This window comes from Corapipo altera, unplaced genomic scaffold (assembly GCF_003945725.1).
Source record: "Corapipo altera isolate COAL_440 unplaced genomic scaffold, ASM394572v1 0, whole genome shotgun sequence".
NCBI lineage: Eukaryota > Metazoa > Chordata > Aves > Passeriformes > Pipridae > Corapipo > Corapipo altera.
In genome coordinates this window covers 34,371,371-34,395,286 of record NW_020884872.1, presented here as the reverse complement: position 1 = coordinate 34,395,286, position 23,916 = coordinate 34,371,371, and the positions used below count along the sequence as shown (strand labels likewise).

General features: G+C 38.7%; 1 protein-coding gene across 1 annotated transcript in view; it reads right to left on the bottom strand.

Moving 5' to 3' along the window:
* LOC113947078 (granulocyte-macrophage colony-stimulating factor receptor subunit alpha-like) overlaps window positions 1-21,776 on the bottom strand; it is a 30,574-nt gene extending 8,798 nt beyond the window's left edge. Inside the window, exons 1-9 of the mRNA XM_027643311.1 lie at window positions 21,643-21,776; window positions 16,683-16,812; window positions 16,415-16,590; window positions 15,529-15,668; window positions 14,359-14,397; window positions 13,482-13,605; window positions 2,679-2,808; window positions 2,412-2,587; window positions 988-1,127 (exon numbers count right to left, since the gene is read on the bottom strand). Of these exons, the coding sequence (XP_027499112.1) occupies window positions 988-1,127; window positions 2,412-2,587; window positions 2,679-2,808; window positions 13,482-13,605; window positions 14,359-14,397; window positions 15,529-15,668; window positions 16,415-16,590; window positions 16,683-16,810 (1,053 nt within the window). The 5' untranslated portion in view covers window positions 16,811-16,812; window positions 21,643-21,776. The remainder of the gene's footprint in view (window positions 1-987; window positions 1,128-2,411; window positions 2,588-2,678; window positions 2,809-13,481; window positions 13,606-14,358; window positions 14,398-15,528; window positions 15,669-16,414; window positions 16,591-16,682; window positions 16,813-21,642) is intronic.
* Between the last annotated feature and the right edge of the window lie 2,140 nt (window positions 21,777-23,916).

Below are 23,916 nucleotides of genomic sequence, written 5' to 3'. Positions count from 1 at the left end.
ATTCCAGTGCCACATGGAGTTTTCAATAAGGTTTCCTTGTTGCAACAGCCAAGTAATTCAGAGGAATATTGCTGTTTCATAGCAGTTAGTTGGGCTTGCAAGAAAACTCGTCATGAAGTAGCAAGCTCAATCCAGATTAAGAAATTCCAAATTTCAGAAATCTAGGGAAGGCCTTCAATGAGCCACTAAGTGACCAAATCTGGCAGTAGTTCAGAAGGCTTTTCCTTTGTAGTCACTATCTGCCACCCTGTGGTCTTTTGCCGCAATTATGCCACAGTTACAGCTGTTTACATGTACTCTAGCAGTGGAACACAGTAAGCTTCCCTATTGTTGCAAAAGGACTTATAAGGTCAAGGTCTTGAATTTCTGTAGCTTATATCATTCCCCCAGTAACCTGTGCTTAATCACACTGCCTTTCTACTTTCTCTCACATTTATTTTCCTTTTATTTAGGATTATGAATCTTCAACAAGCGTGATGCTTATATCTAGGTAAGATATTTGCATTTCGTATATAGAGGAATTCACCTCCATCAACTCAAACTTGTTAAGTGAATGTATATTTCTCTTTTCACTATTTAAAGCCCAGCTCTGCCCTTTCACAGCTATGCAGTCACTACTGGAAAGACTCCAATCCAGGGCAATTCCAACAGGTTTTACTGAAAGAAGTGCTTTTTCTCAGTGTTGTCACAGATAAAGCTGTGATATGTTCAAATCTTGATTAACCAAGTTTCTCCTCTGGGACTGTCCCCGTTACCTAGTATATCTCCAGCAATATCTCACTCAAGAGAGCAGGAATAAAAAAAAGAATAAAAGGTGGCAGTATGGCAAAACAGGATCCCTGAGAGGCACGGCCACCAAGGAATATGGTGCTGCGTGTGAGGAAGACTGCACCATACAAGAGAGACTGATTTTCTTCTCACCCATGTGTACTGTTAAATGCAAACATATGAATTAATGTTAAACATAGGTGAAGAAATTCCTCTTACCTTATACTTTATGTTGATTTCATATTCAAAACACTTGTCTTTGTTAGAGTGACTTATTTGGGGTCGTTGCCATTGAATTATGCAATCATTTTTATTTTCATCACAGTTGACAGTGATATTTGATGGAGGCATGAGCTTTTCTGAAATGACCCAACCAAGAATCCAAATAATTAAAATTGCTTGACCCCTTTTTCTTTGATGACAGTAAAATTGCAAGTAACACCTCCATAAAGAAAGATACTAATTTGTATCTATTTTTCTTAGGACTTGTTAGAAATAGTTGGAAGACCAATGTTTTCTAAATCATGTCCACAGGATCAGAAAAAAAAAAAAAGAGATTAAGCCAGGGAAGATGATATAGGAGCATGCAAAGATACAAATCCCTTTCATTTTCTAGATGAATAAAGTAGAGTACTGTCTTTTTTTCTGAAAGAATGTTTATAACTGCAGATGAACTAGCTGCTGCTAACCCAGAGTAAGTAAGAAGTAAGACATTCGATACACTTTTCTTTCTTTAAGCCTCCTCACAAGAATGCTTCTGTCACATGATGGTGTTGATTTCTTGATGTTGTGAACTATACAGTTTACTCCCCCCTTGCAAAATAAATAGCCATACAAATTTAAGAAAGACACTTCAGTTTTCATAATTTAGGCAACTTTTTCATGTATCTCCCCTAACTTCATAAGCAAAAATATGAGGACCTTTATATTTTGATCATTGCCACAGCAAAAGACAGTCACTCACAGCAGAAAGGGTGACAAAAGGCTGGTGCAGGAAAGCTTAATTTCAGCTAGATTACTACTTCATATCAATCTTTAGGGACAGGCCTGGCCTATTTGTGATGGGCTGCTTGGTCAAAGAACAGTCTTGTTTCATCTGCTGTGAGTGACATTACATTTTGAAGACAATACCAAAACCAGTGTGACAATGCCAATGAGACTTTACCACAGTAGAAGTAATGGCACAGGATACTTTCAAGTAGAGCACTACATGTGAAAGCTCTCTTATATGTGTATTAATTAATTTAATCAGGGCTATGGTACCACTCTATGTCATCCTCACTGGCAATGAAAAGCAGAAATCTGTGCTCAGATAAACTCCTCTGTTGAAAAGCATTTGATCATAACTGAAAGGACATCAGGGGAAAGTACAGTTTTTTAAGTCTCATGAACCTTCCTTGAGAAAAACATAAAACCCATAAGGGTAGATTGCTAAAGAATCTGAGGCAGATTGCAACTGTGGAGCTTTCTTGCTTAATTTCCCTCATTGCTCTTTTGCTTGGGGAATAGCTTTTCTTGAAGATGCCACAGTCTATTACTTTCACCTCTAGGTGAGACAGGGTTCATGGTTCCTTCTCAGGGATAAATACTCTACTCTTCTCATGCAATATTGAAAATAAAGCCAAAATAAATTATTTACTTACCAATTTTATACAGGTCAATGTACTCATCATAGAACTGGATCAGGGAATCTTTGCTAGACCCATTAACCAGGAAGTAAGCTTTTTCAATCTCTATCCTCACATTTTGGAATCTACATCCCATGTTTCTGCCATTTTCGTCTTTAATGTAAAGCTCACATTCCATCTCCCCATCATCTCTGTATAAAGCAAGGTATTTTCATTAAACACGGGTAGTGTGATGTGTTGAATGAGAATTCAGACTTCCTTGACTCAAGCAGACCTACTTACCTTGAGTTCTGCCAGTAGAGAAAATACTGTGTATCTGCTGGAGCACCCCTTCCTGCCTGCCAAGTGCAGTTCATGAGGCAAATGTTATAAATCACACAGGAGAAATTTTCAATGGCTGACCCATTCATGCTTGCAAACAGAGGAATATCTGTGATGAAGAAAGCTAATGTGATTCCTCCAGTCTGGAGGATCATGGCACATGCTTATCTGTGTTAGACACCTGCAAGTCCAGTTAGTTATTACTTAGGTTAGGAATGACATATTTCATTCTGAGTACTAACACTGAAGGATATTTTCACTGACAGACTCAATGAAGAATTTTTTATGGATAAATCCTCCAAAGATATGATTATAGATGCAACAAAACAATTTGTGTGCTGATTTGTAAAGCTGGTGATCTCAGGAGCACTGTATAAACCTCACAGACGTACATTTGGGGGATACCATATTAAGGTCTAAAGATTGGTTATCTGTCTGCTGTATACAAAGTTTAGGATTAATAGATGTCAGGCAGATGGGTAAACAGCTGCAAAAAGAAAACATCAAAATGGGTCACATCAGCATCATTCAACTCAAGTTACCCAGTATATAAGTTTGCTGAGGGTATTAGTTCTTTGTTTTCGAGGATGTAGATTAGATACAAGGAAGAAAATCTTCACTGTGACGGCAGTGAGGCACTGGAACAGGTTGCCCAGAGAACTTGTTGCACCATCCTTGGGAGTGTTCAAGGCCAGGTTGGTTGGGGCATTGAGCAATCTGGTCTAGTGGAAGGTGTCTCTGCCCATGGTGGGATTGGAACTAGATGATCTTCAAGGTCCTTTCCAACCCAAATCATTCCATGATCATAATTCTATGATCTAGGATCACTGTCTAACTTCTACAAATCCAGTATCGAATCCAGTAAAAAAATAAAAATTGTGTCTAGGACCTTTCTTAACAGGCAGCAGGTACTTTATTTGCAAAAAAAACCCCTCCATTCAACTTTGCTCCATATATTCCTCTGACACCTTTTTATATATTTGCCTAGGATATATTCTCCAGTCCCGGACTTCCTAAAGTCTCAGTGAATACCTCAGCAAACAGAACAGATGGAAAGAAAAAGGTAGACCTACCTTCTATTTCAAAATGTCTTTATTTCATTTATCTTTCTGTCATAGTCTTCAGGTTCAGAGAAGATGGAAAGACTGTATTTTAAAGGGTTGTATAGCTACAAAAAGGGCTGTCTCCCTCCCTTGTGTTTGGGGAACTGTCTTAGCATCGGAAGTGTTGCAAAATACAATGTTCATCACTTCCCTCCTGATTCATAGCAAATTTATGTAAATGCTTAACTCATGATTGCATATAACACTAACAGACAGTTAGCTTGTTAAATGTCCCTTTCTGTTTTACAGAGTATGCTGCTGCTTGGGAATCCAGCAAGTGCATAAAAATATTTTCTTTTATGTGTATTTCTCTCTAGCTTTAAGCGATACTGAGAAGTACAAAGCACCTCTCAATATAAGACATCTCTGGGGGATGGGGAGTGGGGGATGGGAGTTCCCTATGGAGAGCACCAGGACAAGGCCTGGAAGCCCCAGCCCATCCCACACCCAATCCAGATCAAGGGGACCCAGGGCAGCCCCAACCCCTGCAATCAGGCACCTCCTTCGGGACTGGGTGGGTCATGGGCCTGCAGGTGTGCCTGGCTCGGTGGGGCCCATGGCTGGGTGGGGCAGGGCTGGAGACTGTCCCTTCTGTAGTGTTGCTGATGGACCTGAGGGTCTGAGAGGGCGTCCTGGGATCTGAGCAGAGAAGCTCCGGAGGACTGGGTGGTGATAGTCAGGTCTGTGGGGGCACTCAGGAAGATGACAATGCAAATTACAAACATTCTTTAAGTGGAAAAAGAGGATTTCAAATCTTGGGTATGAATTTGTGCTGGTTAAACCTTGACAGAAATCTTCAAATAATATATATCACTATCAAAAACTGTGATGTGGGTTTGCCCGCAGTCCATTTCTCCAAGTATGAAAAAAGACAAACCACAAACCACTAAAACAGACAGAAATTGCAGGTAGTAAGCATCCAAATGCAAATAGCTACTCAAGGCCCTGATGCTGAGCGTTTGTTACCTTCTTATGTCACAGCTGTGCATCTTCTAAAGAAGAAGGTTATTATAAACAATATAAAATGTCAAAAGTTCCCTTATCCCCCAAAAGGCTTTGCTTCACAGAAGACAATGTAATTTCCTAAATATGGAGATTTATAATCCATGTAAAGTAATTTTATTTCTTCACATGTTGAAATTGAAGCATCACTAGAAAACATGACATTTTCAAACAGCAAGGTATGTCAAGATTTTCCTCTTAAAAACAGGCAGATCTGTTCTGCTTGGAGTTAAAAATATAGGAGAGAAAACAGCCCATGTACTTCTCTACCACTCCTATTTCTTGACTACTATATTTGGAAAAATTCACCTGCTGCCCGGCACCCTTCCAGGATGCTCCAGGAATTGCTTTTTTAAAAATCCCCCAGTCATTCCTATCCCACTGCTTCTTTATTGACATATGGAATGATATAACCATATAAATAGTAGTTCGTATATGTCAGCTATTCATACCTCACTGAGATAGAGATATTTCCAAGAGAGGAAGCTAAAGATAGTGCAGTGCTGTCTTTCCTTGGGGACAAAAAGGCCTACTTTCTAGAGACCCAGAAATGAGTCTGATGAGTATTTCTGCTTCCTTGATTCCAACTAGAGTGTGAGATTGATGACTGAAGAGCTATAAGTGGGCAGTTGTTTTCCAGGTTCGTTCTCTTACATTAATTGTAAATATTAATTATACTGAGTTGTCACTGAGACCAGCCAACACCACATAGTGGATACCTGACCTACTTTCTTCTCCACAACTCATATATTATGAAGGGAACAAGTGTAGCAAAGCAAGTTGTGGTGGGTTCCTGGGGCTGAGTTTTGGTAGCGGGGCAGGGGACTACAGGAGTGGCTTTTGTTAGAAGTTGCTAGAAAATTTCCCTGTCCCTGTCCAGTCGGCTCCAGGACGTGCTTCTTGCCGCTTGGCCAAGGCCAAGACAATCAAGAGTAAGAGTAACACCTCTGTGATAACATATTTAAGAACAGAAAGTTGTTGCACAGAAAGAATTCCAGCCAGGGAAGAGCAGAATGAGAACATGGGAACAACAAGGTGGACACCAAGGTCAGTGCAGAACGAGGGGCAGGAGGTACTCCAGGTGCTGGAGCTGAGGCCCCTGCAGCCCATGGTGCAGACCATGGTGGAGCAGCTGTGCCCCTGCAGCCCATGGAGGACCATCGGGGTGCAGAGACCCACCTGCAGCCCATGGAGGAGCCCATGCTGGAGGAGGTGGATGCATGAAGGAGGCTGTGACCCTGTGGGAGGCCCAGGACAGAGGACGGCCCTGCCAGAGACCTGCAGCCCGTGGAGAAGGAAGCCCACACTGGAGCAGGTGTTTCTTGGGTAGGACTTGTAGCCCCTGTGAGGGACCCATGCGGGTACAGCTCATTCGTGAAAGACCCAACCCCAGAAACAACAACTGAGTATAACCCCCATTCCTTATCCCCCTACACCTCTGGTGGGGAGGAGGGAGAACATGCAAGGAAGGAGGAGTGGGGGGAAGGTGTTTTTAAGATTGTTTTATTTCTCACTCTTTGGTTTTTATCCTGTTAGTAATAAATTTAATTAATATCCCCACTTTGATTCTGTTTTGCCCGTGAAGGTAATCAATCACTGACCTCTCCCAGCTCTTACCTCAAGTCATGAATCCTTTGCTGGTTTTTTTTTTTCTCTCCTCTGTCTAGTTGCAGAGGGAAGTGAGAGAGTAGCTTTAGTGGATACCTGGCATCTGGCCAGGTTCAAGCCACTGCACAAGTCTACTCATACTAGAAAAAAGGGAAAAAGTACCTGCTCACATGCAGTACTAAAAGAGCAAGGAATGTGCTAATAGAGCCAGGCATGAATCAAAAATCAATCTGTTAAATGACACCGTATGATTGTGTTTGTGCATTTGATTATGTCTGTTAATGACTGTTTTGTTGATTGAGGAGATGAACAACTCACTTTGAACATCCAGAACTTAAAAAACTCCAGTCATCCATAGAGATGAGAGAATCATGAGAGAATCAACAATCATGAGAGAATCAACAGAGCCTGACCTGGTCTTTAGTGGTTTCAGAGGTAAAAGTCTAAGGCAATGGTGGCTTTATAAGGACCAATTCATTGACATTCACTCTCTTCGTGTGCTAGTAGAGAATAAAAATGTGACAAAGTTTTTCTGAAGCACAGTTATGAAGCTAAAAGTGGGAATTAAGAGCAAATAGATGGATATTCTACCAAAAAGTAGATTTAGTCAAAGAAACAACTCTTTTTGGTAAGAATCACTATGACTTTCCCTATCACATTATAGATGTCAACAGAAAAAGCTAAGACATCAGGTCTGGGCCTATGACAGTAATTCAGAGGAAAAAGCAGTCCATTGTTTCAATGTACTTGCAGATTAAAGAAATTCCATGCTTATCCATGTGGGTATTTTTTGAACACTTACTGTGCTATAAAGACAGAAGAAAGGACTTCTGATCACAAAGAATGAAAAACCCTACAGTGTGCTGTGTTCTTCTCTTTGGAAGAAAGCACTCGGTTTTGTGTGGTGGTAACATTGCATTTTGTGTGCTCTCTCAGAGTTTATATCTCTGCAACAAAATGAAGAAGACTGGGTTTTAAGGATTTGGGTACTTTGTTTTAAACTGGAATATACTGCAGTAGAACAATCCAAACAGCCCATAAAAAAATACAGTGGTATTACTGCAGAAAAGGGAACTGTTCTATTTAGGGGATTTCTTTGCTTGTCTATATTTAAGGCAAGTCTTTACCTGCAGCTTTCAAAAATGCAAACAAATTAAAAAAAATTAAAAATTCCCAAGCAAAGCTGGTGTTACTGCTGGTGTTACCAAAGTCTGTTACCTTTCAGAGGCCAGAAAACTAGTGTTGAGTGGCCTCTCTATGATCCAGGAGCTGGAAGTGAAATGAGAAGAGAAAGAAGAAGACAGAGGAGAAACCTAGGTAGAGACACTAGGGCTGTTTACAGACTTTTGACCCTACTGGGAGTAAAATCACTGCAGGAGCAGAATTAAACCCAACCTTTTTTAAAAGTCACAAAAGCTTGAAGAATAATTTATTGCTCCAACAACAGTAGGAGTGTTCAAAAGAACTGCTGGGTATTTTGTTTTGCTGGTTACAGCTTTTGTGTGTGTCACAAAAACAGTAATGGTAGACAAGAGCTTCAGTTTAGTCCTTGCAGCAAGAACTTTTTAGTTTAGCAAATGTTTTTCTCCACAGAACAGAGGAACAGCTATAGGAGACCAGAGAAAAAGGACTTCTATGTGGGTGAACATTCAAGCCACTTGATTAAAAGGTTGTAAAATCTGACCATCCTTTCCCACAGATTTTTATATTGGGTCTTTGACCAGGGATGGGAAAATGACACCTTAATCAAACACCTACTCCCACCTGCACTGTTTCATGGATATGATTTATGGTTTTCTCATCAGGGTGCTAGTAGTGAACAAGTTTTCTTAATGGCTTTGCAGTCTCTGCAGCTTTCATAGTGAAAGCGGTGGGGATGTAAGGCATGCACCAATGGCCATGATCAACACTGTGTGAAGTAGGATGAAGAGGATCCAGTAGACTATATCTGTTTAATTAGCCTTAGATTAAAGTAAGCTTTGGCCTTAGTTGTCCACTTCTGATGCAGGTGCTTTTATCTTTTGGCAGTTAGAGCTTAAGTAGAAGGATCCTACTCTGATTCTTCTTCCAAAGGATATTCAAAAGAAATTTTTATTGAAGACTTATTTAGAAACACAGAACCATAGAAAAATTTAGTTTTAAAGATGATCTCTTGAAGGTAATCTTGTCTAGAGGAATTTTATCACCCTGAGAGGACTTTATTTACCGTGAGAGTATTTCAGCTACTTGAGATGACTTTAACCATCCTGAAACTTGATGGAATTGAGAATCAGAGAATATCCTGAGTTGAAAGGGACCCACAAGGATCACCAAGTCCAGCTCTTGATCCTGAAGAGGACAGCCCCTGGAATCATGCCATGTGCCTGAGGGTATTGTCCAGCTTCTTGATCTCTGGCAGACTTGATGCTGTGACCACTTCCCTCAGGAGCCTGTTCCAGTGCCCAGCCTCCCTCTGGGTGAAGAACCTTTTCCTAAAATCTAAGCTAAACCTCCCGTGACACAGCTTCATGCAGTTCCTTGGGTCCTATCACTGGTCGCCACAGAGAAGAGGTCAGTGCCTGTATATTTCCCCTCACAAGGAAGTTGTAACTGCAATGAGGTCTCCCCCCGCTTCTCCAGGCTGAACAGACCAAGTGACCTCAGCTGCTCCCAGTATGGCTTCCCCTCTAAGCCCTTCTATATCTCAATAGACCTCCATTGGGTGCTTTACGTCTTTTTACTATTGTGGTGCCCCAAGCTACACCAAGGTGAGGCCACATCAGTGCAGAGTAGAGAGGGACAATCCCCTCCCTCGACCAGCTGGCGATGCTTTGCCTGATGCCCCCCAGGAGACAGTTGACCCTCCTGGCTACCAGGGCACTGCTGACTCATATTCAACTTCATTCAAATGGAAGGTCAAAATTGATGGTTTTTTCTCACATCTCCTTATTAATTGGAGGATTCAGGATATGATGCTTCTATTTCGTCCAGGTGTTATAAACCCACTCAACTAGCCTGTACCATTTGCAGCTAGCAAGTAGTAGGCTTCTGCTGGAGAGTTTGAAAGTTCCATTTCCAACATTTCCCATTCCACACATATACACATAATTATCTGCTACCTGTTCGAAATCACATATTAAGTAATTTTTTCATCTAACACAGATATGAAAGGATTAGGAATGGAAGGAAATTTTTGGTTTTATAAATGTCAGTGAACAACATGCTGTGCTGAGGGATGTAGCAACATAGATTAAAGGCAACAAGTAGACTTAGAAAACTGTATCATGAGCTCTTTAATAATACACATTTTGTATGAGCAAATGATCTTTCTTAAGAGGTTTAATCTTGGCTAGTTTTCAGTAAGTTTTCATACAGTTGACAAATTTTTATTCCTGATCACAGTATCAATACAGCTGTACCTTTTTCAAGACACTGAAACCCTGGAGATCCTGAATAAACCCCTAAAGTTTTGTTGTTCTTATTCTTTTGAATGCTGTTGGAAAACAGTATAATAACTTCCAAGGCAGTACTGAAATATTTTTGCTGAAACACTGCAGTATTTATCATAAGAAGAAACAGAAGTAATCCAAAAACTCAAAATGTTTATGGAAAGTGCAATCAAATAGAAAGAGGCTTTTAAAGATAGGCTCTTGGGGAATTGTCTCTACAGGCAATGCTATTCTCTCTGCTTGCAAGCGTAAGAGAATATGAAAAGCCTGTTAACTTCTGCCAACAAGATATATGTGCTTGAAAAATATCAAGTTGCTCGTTTCACTTGCATTCCATTACATCACTTCTTCAATCTCTATTATTTCTTCAGTTTCATGGTTTATTAACAGATTCTCATATTCTGTCTATTAAAGGAAGAATAAAACATTTCATTAGTGTTTCAGGCATGAGATTAGCCACAAAGTCATGATTTATGAATCTCCTGTCATTCAAAGAGTTGTTATTAAATAAAAGCTGTAGTAGGACTCTGTCAATGAGAACACTGAAATAGGCATGTCTAGGTCTTCTCTCCATGTTGAGCTCACCAAAGAGGAACAAAAGACTTTTCAGCTCTGCATTGGTTTTGTATTTTCTGTGGCCGGGTTTTGGTAACAGGGATTCTACAGGGCTGGCTTCTGTGAGAAGCTGCTAGAAGCTCCCCCCATGTCTAGTAGAGCCAATGCCAGCTGGCTCCTGAATGGACCCACTGCTGCCCAAGGCCAAGACAATCTGGAATGACAGCAACACCTCTGTGATAACATTTTTAAGAAGGGAAAAAAGTTATTGCAAAAATGAAATTTCAGCAATAGAAGAGCAGAATGAGAACATGTGAACAACAATGCAGACACCAAGGTCAGTAGAGAAGGAGGGGGAGGAGGTGCTCCAGGGCACCAGAGCTGAGGGTCCCCTGCAGCCCATGGTGCAGACCAGGGCTGTCCCCCTGCAGCCCATGGAGGACCACGGGGGTGCAGAAATCCACCTGCAGCCCGTGGAGGAGACCCACGCCATGGCAGGTGGATGCCTGAGGGAGGTTGTAACCCCGTGGGAGGCCCATGCTGGAGCAGGTTTTCCTAGCAGGACTTGTGGCCCTGTGGGGGACCCACACTGGAGCAGCCTGTGCCTGAAGGACTGTACCCTGTGGAAAAATGGCCCGTGTTGCAGCTGTTTGTGAAGAACTGTTGCTCCTGGGATGGACTTGTGTTGGGGAAATTCATGAACAACTGTCTCCTGTGGGAGGGACCCCACGCTGGAGCAGGGGAATGACTCCTCTCCCTGAGCAGAAGCAGGAACAACCTGTGATGAACTGACCATAACCCCCATTACCCATCTCTCTGCACCACTGTGGGGGGAGGAGGTTGAAATTGGGAAGGAGGTAGGGGCAGGGTAAAGGACTTTTTAAGATTTATTTTACTTCTCATTTTCCGGCTCTGATTCTGTTAGTAATAAATTTCATTAATATCCCCTCTTTGAGTCTATTTTGCCTGTGATGGTAATCAGTGGGTGATCTCTCCTGGTCCTTCTCTGAACTCATGAACCCTGTATTACATTTTCTCTCCTCTGTCCAGTTGCAGAGGGCAGTGAGAGAGTGGCTTTGGTAGGTACCTGGCGTCCAGCCAGTATCAACCCACTACAAACACAAAAGACAGAAAACTCCTATTTTAAAACATAGAAGAGTTAACATGATGAAGGAAAAGAACTTAAGAGGATTTATAAAGGCTCACCAGTACTTCAGTGTGTCCCTGTGGACAAATTTCAGTTTCCAGACCTGCCTGTAGCCAACTTAAAACAAATTGGAACACGCTGTCTAGGTGGGCAGTTCCTGCAATGTTTGTGTATTTGTTCCTTCTCGCTAGTCCTTCCAGCTTTCCACCTAAGTAAGCACCTCTGAACTCTGTGTTCTACTTTCTTCCTTACCATACCGTAGAAACTTTTCCTCCTCTAGCATCATTACCAAATACTAACATGGGGTTTAACACCTTCTGTGCCAAAATGATTGTAGAATTCTTTGTCCCTTCTTTCCCTGTCTGGTTCTGCATTATTATTGCACTGAGAAGCTTAGGGTTAGCATTATTCAAGTGATAGCTTATGGCTTATAGGGAGGGCAGAGTGAAACTCTGTATTTTCTCCAATGCTCCATATAGACGAATAACAAATTTTTCATAATGGAAAAGGTAAAACAGAATATTTATTTGCATATGGACTTTCTCTTTCCATACTACAGGAACAAGAAGAAGAAAGAAAAATGATTCTTGCTTGTGTGCATCTTTCTGACACAGGTCATACCTTCAAGACTGAACTTGACCTCAATTTTTAAGTTTCAGACAAACGGAAAGAAAACGTACCTGGAAATCCACTGGACAGGCCTCATGGAATGGGTCTCTTGGCTGTGGTACTGTAGCAGATGTTTTTTTCAAATAAACCCTTCTACAGTGACATAAAGTGTTGGTGAAGAAAAGACTTAGTGTGCAAACATATGAACACATATTCTATAATAATACTCCCGAGGTATTATTTTATTCCTCTAAGACAAAAGTAGTATTCCTCTAAGTCAAAAGTAGCTAAACATTATGTAGGCTGAATACAATGTTATGATTTCATTGTTTGGAATTTGGATGACAATAATTTATTTTATGACTTACTAAAGCCTCATAAGAAGTTGGGTTTTTAAGTATATGGAAGGGTTATATCGTCAAAACATGAAAACAATGTCATGGACCACACATCTACATTGCAGGGTCTGATGTCAGGAAAGTGACACCAAGGTAAAGCTTTGACCTAGTATTGGAAAGCATTGTCTTATATTAAACAAGTCGATAAGAATGTTGGGAATCAGAAATATAAAACCCACTTGAGGAACATCCAACAGGTCATGATTCCTAGTGTAGTTCAGTGTTGATTTCCCCCCCTCCCTCATTTCCTTTAAAAAGAAGCCAGAAATTTTCCACTGGGGGAAAAGGTGTTATTTTAACTTCAGAATAAAAATTTTGTGCAAGAAATGAGGCTTACACTGTGCAGAGAAAAAGTGCAAGACTTGCTGCCAGCCCCGGTATCAGAAATAACGTATATGATGAAGTAGATGTAAATTGTTGTTTTCCTGAAAGTCAAACAATCATCAAAGTGTTGGTTAGCATCACAGGACAGGAATGATTGCACAGCTATTTGCAATGTACTTTGCAGGAGAGTGTCAAGCACTGTATGAAGTGATGACTTTAGCACCTCATTGCTCTGTAGTATGTGAAGGAATAGAATGGTTAACAATACATGGACTATCTGCAGTAACATGAGACCTGAGGAGCTGAGCCCTACAGAGTATTGAAAAATCCAAGAGATGGAAGAAGAAGAAGTAGTGACAACAGCCCTCAAAAAGGTCTGCTTTATTCACTAACTCCTTGCAAGAAGCACCGTCACACCAGAATGCTTGGAAAACTCCCTCATATTAAGAGACATGCCAGTTCTCCACCTCTCTTTGTCCTAGCAAATTAATGGGCAATTATCAGTGTGCTTCCATCTGTAAGGATGAAGTAATAAATGAGGCAGACAAGGATTAAATGAACTTGGTCAAGGAAGTGATTTTCATTCTTACCAAACTCCACAGGTGTACTCCACTCTCCCCAACTTGGGCTCACTAAACAAATGCCTGTGTCAGTTGCTCTGATTTTGACGCTGTACCTTTTTTCTGCGCGGAAGTTCTCGTATAGGTAGGAGTGCTGCAATGCAAAACAACTAGACTGAGAATTTTTTATTATTTTTATATTATTATGAGAAAATTTCACTTATGTCTCTGTGGACAGACTAGAGTGAAATAACAAATAGAAAAATATCCCTTAATAAGTTAGATTGTTTCATCCTAATTCCTTTTGTTTAAACATTTTTGTTATTGATAATATGAAGACGAAATTTGCTATGTGCTTCCCTGGCTTTAGAGGGACTTTAGAGGAAAAATTTTTTAGAGATCTGACATTCCCTTACTATGGATGTTTTTGAAACTGAAGTAGAGTTTGACATCCAGATTATACAGATGTGAAAACCTGATTTTTTTTAAGTCTTATACTGGCTTAATCTATATACTGGCTTAATCTTTCAGGTGATATTTTTTTGCCTCTTCCATCTCAACCCCTTCCAGATACCATTAATAAAGAAGAAATTAACCATATTTTGTGTATCTGTTACACAGAATCACAATCCATATTTATACATATATATCTAAATATTCTAGGAAGTACAAAAGAATGTAAAATAGAAGATTTTGTGAAGTAATACCAAGTTCCACATTTGCAGGTATTTTTGTACCATGTTTTATAAACAATAGGTTAAAATTTTGGATTTAGAAGACTTATCAATAAAGAACATATGTAGTACATTGAAACTGATAATGTGAAACCAAACCAATTTGTTTGGAGGATTCTGTAATATAGAAGAAATTTCAATAAAGAATAAATGTTAGATTAATATAGACTTACTGTTTTAGATGTGGTGTTGAAGTTTTTCTCAGGATCAGCCTAGCAACAAGAGAAAAGTTTAATTTTTAAGATCATTTATTTTGCTACCTTATAATAACAAGCCCTCTCTCATGAATGTTTGATTTTCATGAAAAAAACTTGTATCTAATATCTTAAATACCTTCTTTTAAAGACTGCAAAGTTAAGCTATTCTTCCACTAAATGATTTTCTCCTCACCACAGTTGCTTTGAAATATTGTACCACTTAAATTTGATTACAGAATTGAGTATCAAAGCGCTAAACAAAAAAGGCTCAGGTTTAGAACCAATTAAAATTTTATGTTTTACTTGTACAAAACAAAGTATCTAAAACTTACTAGTAAACTCAGACAACATTATTATCATTAGGTTTTTTTGCCTGTGTGGCTTTTATAGTCTTAAACAGTTTAGCTATGTTACGTCTCCTTTTTTTTTATTTTTTTTTTAATTTTTTTATTTTTTACTGTTGGAACAACAAGCAAATATTTCCAAATATTTTGAAGTGTGTTTTTTTTAAGGATGTAATACTTCAAAATACTTGCAGGTACTGAAATTTATAATAACATCTATATACAGCTGAGACCTGGAAAACCACTTTAAATTAAAAACCAAAGAACTCAGAACTTAATAAAACCCCACAATGAACAGATGCTCTGTGACTGCCCCTTACATCTGATTGTGACAGCTGTGGTGCAACCATCTTGATTGTGTATGCTGGAGGCTTAGTCTAGAGAAACATAAACTCCTAAACTCCTTCAGCAACACAGGCTGGTGTCAGTAAATGGAGGCAATAGGAGAAGAAGGCAAGGTTGGATACACAAAAGACAGAATGAAAAGTACTGGCATCCAGGTGGAGATATCTAAGACTCCATTCTCTTATATGTGCTAGAATAGGTATTCTCCCTCAGTATGGGGAATTCCTTGCCCAGTTGCTTTAAGCACCAGCTGTGCAGTGGACTGAAAGCATTCCTTCAGTTTGCTGCCCCTTTTTGTGAGTAATAGCAGTCCTCAGCTCATGTGTAAGAGGGGCACTACACATCAAAAAGGAGAGATTAGTTAAGTAGGCGAAGAGAACACAGTACTGGTTGTATGTTGGTATGTGTGGGAATACAGACATAATAAAATACTATTAAAAGTCATAATTATTCTTACCTTGTTTTCTATGACAATTTCATATTTGAAACAACTGCTTCTTTTCACATGACTCGTGTGAGGTGGTTGCCACTGAATATTGCATGTATGAGAAGCTTCTCTACAGTTCACAGTGACATTTAATGGAGGGGTGAGTTTTTCTACAATAATGTAATCAGAAATACTATTGGTTAATAATAGCTCTCTTCACTCTGCCTTTTTAAAAATATACGTAGATGTTCAAGCAACTGGTCTAAATAGATATAGTGCAGCTTAAGCAGAATTACTGTATTCTCCCCATATTTTGAAGCATGACTCCCTGGTTTAGCACTCCAGATGAGGAGACTGGAGCATCAGCAACAACAGTAAGTAAAATTAAAAAACACAAGCCATTTATTAGATTTTACTGAATTCAACATATAATCTGTATGTGTTTGTTTTTCTTAGCCTTTTTTAATACTGTGTTCATATAAAATAGAAATACTATTTTTTTAATCAACAACATTCTTCCATTTAAAAAAAATGAAGGCTTTTGCTCACATTGTTAAGGTGATTGGTACTTTTTTATTTGTAGATGCACAGAATTATGAGATAATAAAACCAACATCTAGATAGTCTCACTCAGGCATCCTTAACTAGTTAATCCCAAAAGATGATGCCTTTCTTTCACAGAATAAATATTTGACTGAAATGCTCATGATTCTCCAACCCATGATTGTCTCTATACTCCTTAGTTTTTGTTCATTTTTATACTTTAGACTTTTCAGACATCAGGTCTGGAGAAAACGAAAAAAACCCACCTGTTATGAGGAGCAGTGTTTTAAAATATATGCTTTTTCCCAGGCATGAATTCTTCATTCTTTTAGCATAAAACTAGAAATAAAATAATAATAAACAAAATCCTTACCAATTTGGTATAGCATAATCTTCTTCTCATATGACTGAATGTTTTGTCCACTTCTAGATCCATTTACCAGGAAATAAGCATACTTATATGCTATTGTCACATTTTGGAATCGACATCCTGTGTTCCTTCCCCAATTATCTTTGATGTAATTCTGACACCCTGTGACATCTTCTTTCCTTTACATGAAAAATCGTATCAGCTAAATACTGACAATGTAACATATCAGACCAGAAATGAAAATTCCCTACATTCAAACAGACCTACTTACTCTGAGGGCCTCCAGTACAGAAAATACTGGGTATCTCTTGTAGCAGTCCTGCCCACATGCCACGTGCAGTTCATGAAGGACACATTAAAAATGACACAGACAAAATTTTCAATGGCTGTCCCATTCATTTCTGCAAACACAGAAAGAATATCCCATGTCCACTCTGCAGAAAGACTGTATAAGTGCTCAAGTAACTCAAATCTCTGCAGGTTCATTTAACAATTTTTAGCTACCTGCTTAGTAAATCCAACTGCATATTGTTTGGATCTTGTAGTTTTGTACCTACTTGAAGATGGCAATGATTTTAGTTGTGTTGAGCAATGAGGATTATCTACCATTGTTCCAGATGTGACTGGGATTTAATCAAGTCTTTAATAAATTCAAGCATTGTGATTTAGTGGAAGCTAATAACAAAGACAGTCACCATGGTGTCCTTTGTTTAGATTCCCTGTTTAACTAATGCCCAGTCTACAATGGAATATAAGTTCTACAACCATGAGCAAGGCAAGTTCTCTCTCCTGTGCTTAAGTGCTCCAACTCTTGGTTGACTTAGAAAGCACTACTGATTTAAAAAAAGGTGTTCACTGCTTTCTTCTGTGCGACAGCTGGTTGATTACAACCTAACCCTGAGACTGCTTCCTGAAGCTAGTACCTGCAGAAGTGTTATGATTTCAAAGACAGAATGGCATATTTTTAACTCACGAATTGGAAATGATTGCTAATCTGCTTCAGTAGTTTGGATTAAAGAGTAGGGTGAATTTTGCTTGCACTGAACTTGATAGAAGGAGGCCTGAATATTCATATAACTAGTGTAAAATAAAGATAAGATTGAAGCAGAAGTTGATAGCTTGCTTAAGTTAAAAGACTATTCAGGTTATCTACTCACAACCTGAATGAATTTCTTATGTGTTTCTTCCCTACCGAAAAGTGAGATCTCCAGCAGGAAATGATAATCATTCGGTACTCTTCTTAAGAACTGTCGATGTGAATTGAAGGACTGGGTCATAGCTTTCCAAGTCCAATCACTTTTCACTGAGTTTAAGCACCACATGTACCACCTTTACACACACCTTTCCAGTTAGCCCTAGAAATCCACATCCAATTTTTACGTCTTTGGAAATAAAGAGGAATTTTTCAAGAGACAAGAAAACTGTCAGAGTATTTCTGGATTTCTGGCAAATTTCCTGCCTTCCAAGAGGAAGGTTGAAACTTTGTTCAGCAGCATTTCTTTCAACAGCATTGTTGGCTTAAGCATTTCCTGGCCTTCCCCATCCTCCATGGCTCTGTCCTGATTCCAACCTGCATCCCTGGCTGTGCTAGTGCCACACCTTGTGGAACCTTGTAGTGACTAGTATTGAATAAATGATCATCATTAAAACTAATGCACTTTTTTTTTTTAACCTGGCTTAACATCCTTTACCACAAACAGTGGAGCAAGCTCATCTGAGATGACAGTGTGGGTTAAGCAACAAAGACCCAGATAAGAGCTATCTAAGCTATTTCTGTTGCTGTAAGAAATACTGACCCTTATCTAATCACTAAAGGTATCAAAACTCTCAGCATAGAGTTGTTTATATCTAGTTTATGTGTGAGTTCATATACATAACAAACTACTTTTGAGAGTACAGTTATTACAGTACTGTGGTGAGGTGATGGAGAGCTTTGATCAGTTCTCTGGTCTGCCACAGATTCAGTTTATGACCCTAGGTCAATCAAATCTGTGTACTTCACTTCCTCATTTACAAAACAAATAAAGAAATTTCCTTTCTATCAAGAAATTTCCAGGCAAATGCAGCAGCCTGAAGTACGCTTGCAGGTGCTGTCCAAAGGTCTTAGATGGGCTTCCTTAAGCCTTTACCAGCGCTGCAAATCTAAAGAAAAAAGGCTTATTCTGATTTCAAATCAGTTCACAGCCTGGTTCACCTGTGGCTCAACAAGGAGTTGAATTGACCAGCAACAAGGAAATAGGGTGAAAGGAACTCCTAAAATGGCATTGTGGTCAAGGAAAAAGCAAATAAAACTACATCCTCGGACTCTTCAGCGATGACCTCAGGTTTTTATATTCAAGAAAAGCATATATAGAAATATTCTCAGAAGTTCTTTAATAAACCCAAGTTCTACAGCCAGAACATTACTCTGCCTACAAAACAGTCCTGATCATCTGCACAGTGTCATGTTCATACCAACATCAGGCACATGCTGTGAAGATCACTCGGATATGTACGAGTCTCTCCACCATTTGTTGACAAGACATTTTTTCCCAAGTTTTGAGGGCATTTATTTTTCATTTTTTTATTTATTCACATTTCTGTGGTTATGCCAAAGAAAGTCTAGCAGAATAGGTAAGTATGATTATTCTTCTTATAATGTTTATTTTTGAGCCTACTGTATTCACTCACAGTGTCAGCATTACAGTTTTATTTTTAGCAACACCTGAAATAGAACTAAGTCTTCATGACACATTTATCTCACATTATTTCAAAGAGAGACTGACATTTTTCTGTTTCCAGCTTATATCTGAGGACTAGCTAAATTTATTTAGTGTCCTTTTGCTGAATCACTCCTCTTTGACAAAACCCATATTTGTCACTTATTTGGAAGGATTGTACTCTCATTATCCTTTTCTGTGAGCTGTGATGCAAAGAAAGTTCTGTTTCTCTGTACTGTACTTTTCTTTCTGAATTGTCTCCTATACTATTTGATGATGATAATAAATGCATATGGGAGTATGCTAATATCCTCAGAAGCATCCTTTGTTTCATACATGAATAACTTATTTTCCCATATTTTACTATCTTTAGCTATATTTGAAATGTTTCTTGACATTCTTTCCATGAAAGAAGCAAGCTACTCAACTGAGTGAAATGTGATGACTGCACCCAACTGCATAACACCGCACTGTTTTAAGCACACAGAATGCTTTTATTTATTTACACCTCTTGAGTCAATTAAAATTATTTCCATCACTTGTGCAGACGTTAGAGAAAATGTAGGAGTATTAGCTTCACAAAAATATCAGAGTAAAGAAAATTTGGCTTTGCAATCCTTTGTGGAATACAATATTATTAATACGGGAGGACAGGATCACACCTTTGGGTCTTGAGCAAAAGAGAATTTCTACTTTTATTCAGTAATTCTTTAATAAAAAATTACATAAACTTCTCTTGACTCTTGGACATAAAGGATCAGATAATTTTTTATGGATTGTAAATAAATAACAGGCTTGCTATTGGAAATGAATTAAAGGAAATTAAAATATTTTAAGTTTTTAACCTAACTCTGAAGACGCTGTCAGGTGGAATGGGGTGGAGTTCATCTTATCTAAACTTACCCAAAAGCTGTATAGATATGCTCACAGGAGAACCAGTAATTCCATATGGCCTTTACAATGTCTGAAAAAAACCAGCTACTCAAAACATGGTTTATTCAACCTAGTCTAGGACAGCAGAAATGAAGATTGCACTATATTTGTTTTCTGCCATTCGCTGAAAAGATAGTCCAGGGCAACCTGCCCAGAGGAATCTCTCTAACTCTGAGTTATCCACTTGGGTCAGGTAAATCCAAGATGATTAATTCCTTTTCTTTTTTTACATTATTTGGAATCCATATTTAAATACTAAACAGAAATACTGCAACTATTATTTCCTCAACTGATAACTGCAAATTTTTTATTGAAAATGCCTTTTCCTTCTCTTTCTTATACCTGTGCAAATATCAAGTGCTTTTTCTCTTTAGAAAAACAGGTGCCATAGAGGAACTGGGAATTGTACTGTTTTCCCCAGGGGTGTTTCAAACTTTCTTTCACATCTCAAATAATCCCTGTGCAGATTATTGATCAAAATCTTAAGGAAACTTAGAGTATTTCTGTGTGAAGTTGTTTCCTTCCTATACTGTAGCTTATAAAGTTTCTACAGAAATCAGCTACTACTAGACTCTATGCTACAGCACAAGTCACTCTCAGTTACTTCTCACAGAAGCTTGAATTCTGGCACATGTCCACAGGTCATGTTAGGAATTCAGAAGCTGAAATCCTACTGCAGTGGCTATTCTCATCCAGATTGATTACAAAGGTGATTAGATAAGAATAAAAACTTGTCCAATAGCCTTTTGATTATGAGTAATATATAACCATGGATTTCATAATGTTTTGATACTGCTATGATTTTTGTAACTAATGAAAAGGAAGGTTTGTAACTAATAAAACCCGCAAAACTTACACTTCTTTTTATATGACTAATTTTTTTTAAGGGAAAATCTGTGTTGGGTATAGTAATTAAGACTAAATCTCTGAGATTTATTTCCCAGCTTTGCCTCTGAAAGACTTCGAAAACTATTTTTGTCAGTGGGAATATATGAAATGGAATTATTGCTTACATGTTGGTTGTGCTATGAAGGTAAAATTATGCCTACATGCCTGTGACATTTTCAGAGAACTGTGTGTATGTGAAATCTTCTACTTCAGTATTAAAACTGTAAAGGAGAAAGGACACTGCCGTGTTCCCATTCTGCTCTTGCCAAAATACAGTACTCCTAAAAGGGACTCACTCTGCATAGTAATTTTCTCTATGGATGTAAAGTTCTAAAATCCAAACATTTCCAGTTTGACTGTTTTCAAGAAAAAGTGACCTAGGCATTCTTCAACACTGTAATGCAGGTCTTAACATAAGAAAAATGCTTCTATATGGATGAGGCCAGTAACACTGGGAACTGCTAATTTTAAAATATATTTGTACTATTTTTTTTCAGACTGTAAAAAAAATACACCATCAAAATATTGGCTAAGACATTCATCAGACAAAAGCATGGATTTGCAGGTAGTGTCTGTTCACACCTGACAGTTATTTTAACATTAAAACTAGAAGAAATAACAAAGTTAAGTATTTCTTTACCTAGCTGCTTTGAAGGAAAAGAAAAATAGAAAAGAAAATAGAAAAATGGACAAAGACAAAAGTAAACTTACCTTCTCCTTGAAAACCTCTTTCCCTGTGGCTGTTACAGTAACAGAGCACAAAAAAGGCAGAAACTATGAATTTGCCCTGGTGGTATATTTTTGCACGCTTTGAGGGTATGATTTCGTTATTGAGTTCTTCTGAACTCATGTTACAGAGTGCAAAAATCCCGCCTACATCTTACTCATTTCCCTTACCATGTGGTGTTACTTCTGTAACACACGGGGGAGACGAGCAGCTACAGGGAGACAAAAACGTCAGAATAGAAGGACTTTTCATGACTTCATTCACATAATTTTCACTCATTTCTGTGACACATTTTTCATATAGATGTTTGTACAGGGCACCACCTGAAAACTAGATGAGTTTTCAGACTAGACTATGAGTCTTCCTTATGCCTCAAGTATAGATCAGGTACATTTGCTTAAAGCCATGCCACTGTTTTCTGCTAATTGCTTTGGATCACCGCCCCGCACAGTAGTATAAGCCCAGTGCTTTGGCCTTCAAAACAGCTGTTACCAGTTTTGCACTAACCAGCCTCATTTCCTGTAGATGGGTAGCAAACCAATGTCACCAGTCTCAACAACTTCCCTACTAGACACATATACACATTTTTCTGGGCTGGGTGAATTCAATGCACAGAACAGGAAAAGTCTCTTCACATGTGCAAATGCCCTGAATGACCAAACAAACAGTGTCACTTGTCTGTGCTAGTGTCCTGGAACTGAGAAGCATTGCACCTATCTTTTCGTGTACAGTCTGAGTACCGAGTCCTCTGTTTGCCTCACCTTTAAATATTTTGAACACAAAAATGAAGTTAATTAAGTAGAAAACAGCATTTAAATCTGATTACTTATAGTCTTCACCGAGTGTACTAGTCAGATACTGTGTATCTGTTATTTCTCATTGGAGGAGTGGTAAATCAAATTAAATCTGTCCTTCTGTCTGTCTGTATCTTGTACAGCTTCATTCCCTTCAGCCTTTATTCTTGTTGCCCTTCTCGGCAGAGAAGGAATATGTGGGGGATGGTTCTTGAGATGTTTCCTCTTCTTCAGGTCTCAATTCCTCAATTTTATTCACAGAGTAAACAGCAGGACACTACTGTATTCCCTGTTAAGACACTTAATTTCAGGACCTGCAGAAGTAAGGCCTTTTGTTCTCTTTCTCACTTTCTGATGCAGACAATTCTATAACATTAGAGTGAATTATGGTTTTGAGATAGATTTGTTTCAGTGAACATGAAACCTCATTTTCCATAAGGTGTGCACAATGCGCCCAGCTAGTTGACAATAATGCTGTGTGGGTTCAAAGCTAAACAACTGATTCTCATATGCATCTATAAATGTATCAGAATGAAACTGGTCTTCTGTGGAAAGGCCTAAGTATGCAATCACAAAGATTTCCAGTATGTCAAGAAATATTAGGTGTTGTGTAGTGGACACACTTCAATCCTGTGACTCTTATTTTCTAGTTTAATACATGAGAACTTCTCAGAACACCACTGTTAGAGGGATGAATCCAGGAAAACGACTGTATTGGTCCAGTGATTTCTTGGATTTTTGAATTATGTTCTTTAGTCCTCTGGCAGGCTTGCTACTTTACAAAGTGTCAGTTCACTTTACGTTCACTTTCAATGAACTATTGACAAAGCACATTGCCATCATGTCCTCAAACCTGTTAAGGGCAGATTGCCTAGGAAAAAAAAAAAAGAAAAACAATGGAAGGATTTAGAATGGCCAGACCAGAAAAGGATCCAAATCCCACCAGTGGTACATAAAATCTCCCAGCCAATTGGACACTTGACATGCACTCTCTACATGCCCACCAGGAGGAAAAATATGGAACCTAATTCATAACTATAAGCATCACTAGGTAATCTAACACGGAACACATGAACCTCCAAGTGACATCACTCATGAAAACAGGATCATGCAGAATAACACTGCAGATGTTTTCTTTATCAGTAATGATAGAAAAAGGACTTGTCCTGAAGTTTGATTCACACCTTGATATTTTATTTAGTTCCAAGATGTGGTACCTGGTGAACTTTGACATAAGTTACCCTCGCTATATGTCCCCTGAAAAAATCTAGGTATTGTTTGCAACTGAAGCCCAAAAATCACGACTTAACCCCAGGAAATAAGTTAAATTGCAAAAATACAAACAAAGTGGCTTTAATGATGGGAGTTCTAGATAAGGACCAAACTGGTATGTCTTTCAGACTAACGGGTAGGTCTTGCAGAAACTGAAGTTTTCAGCACTGTTTCTCTTTTACTGTTCTGTAG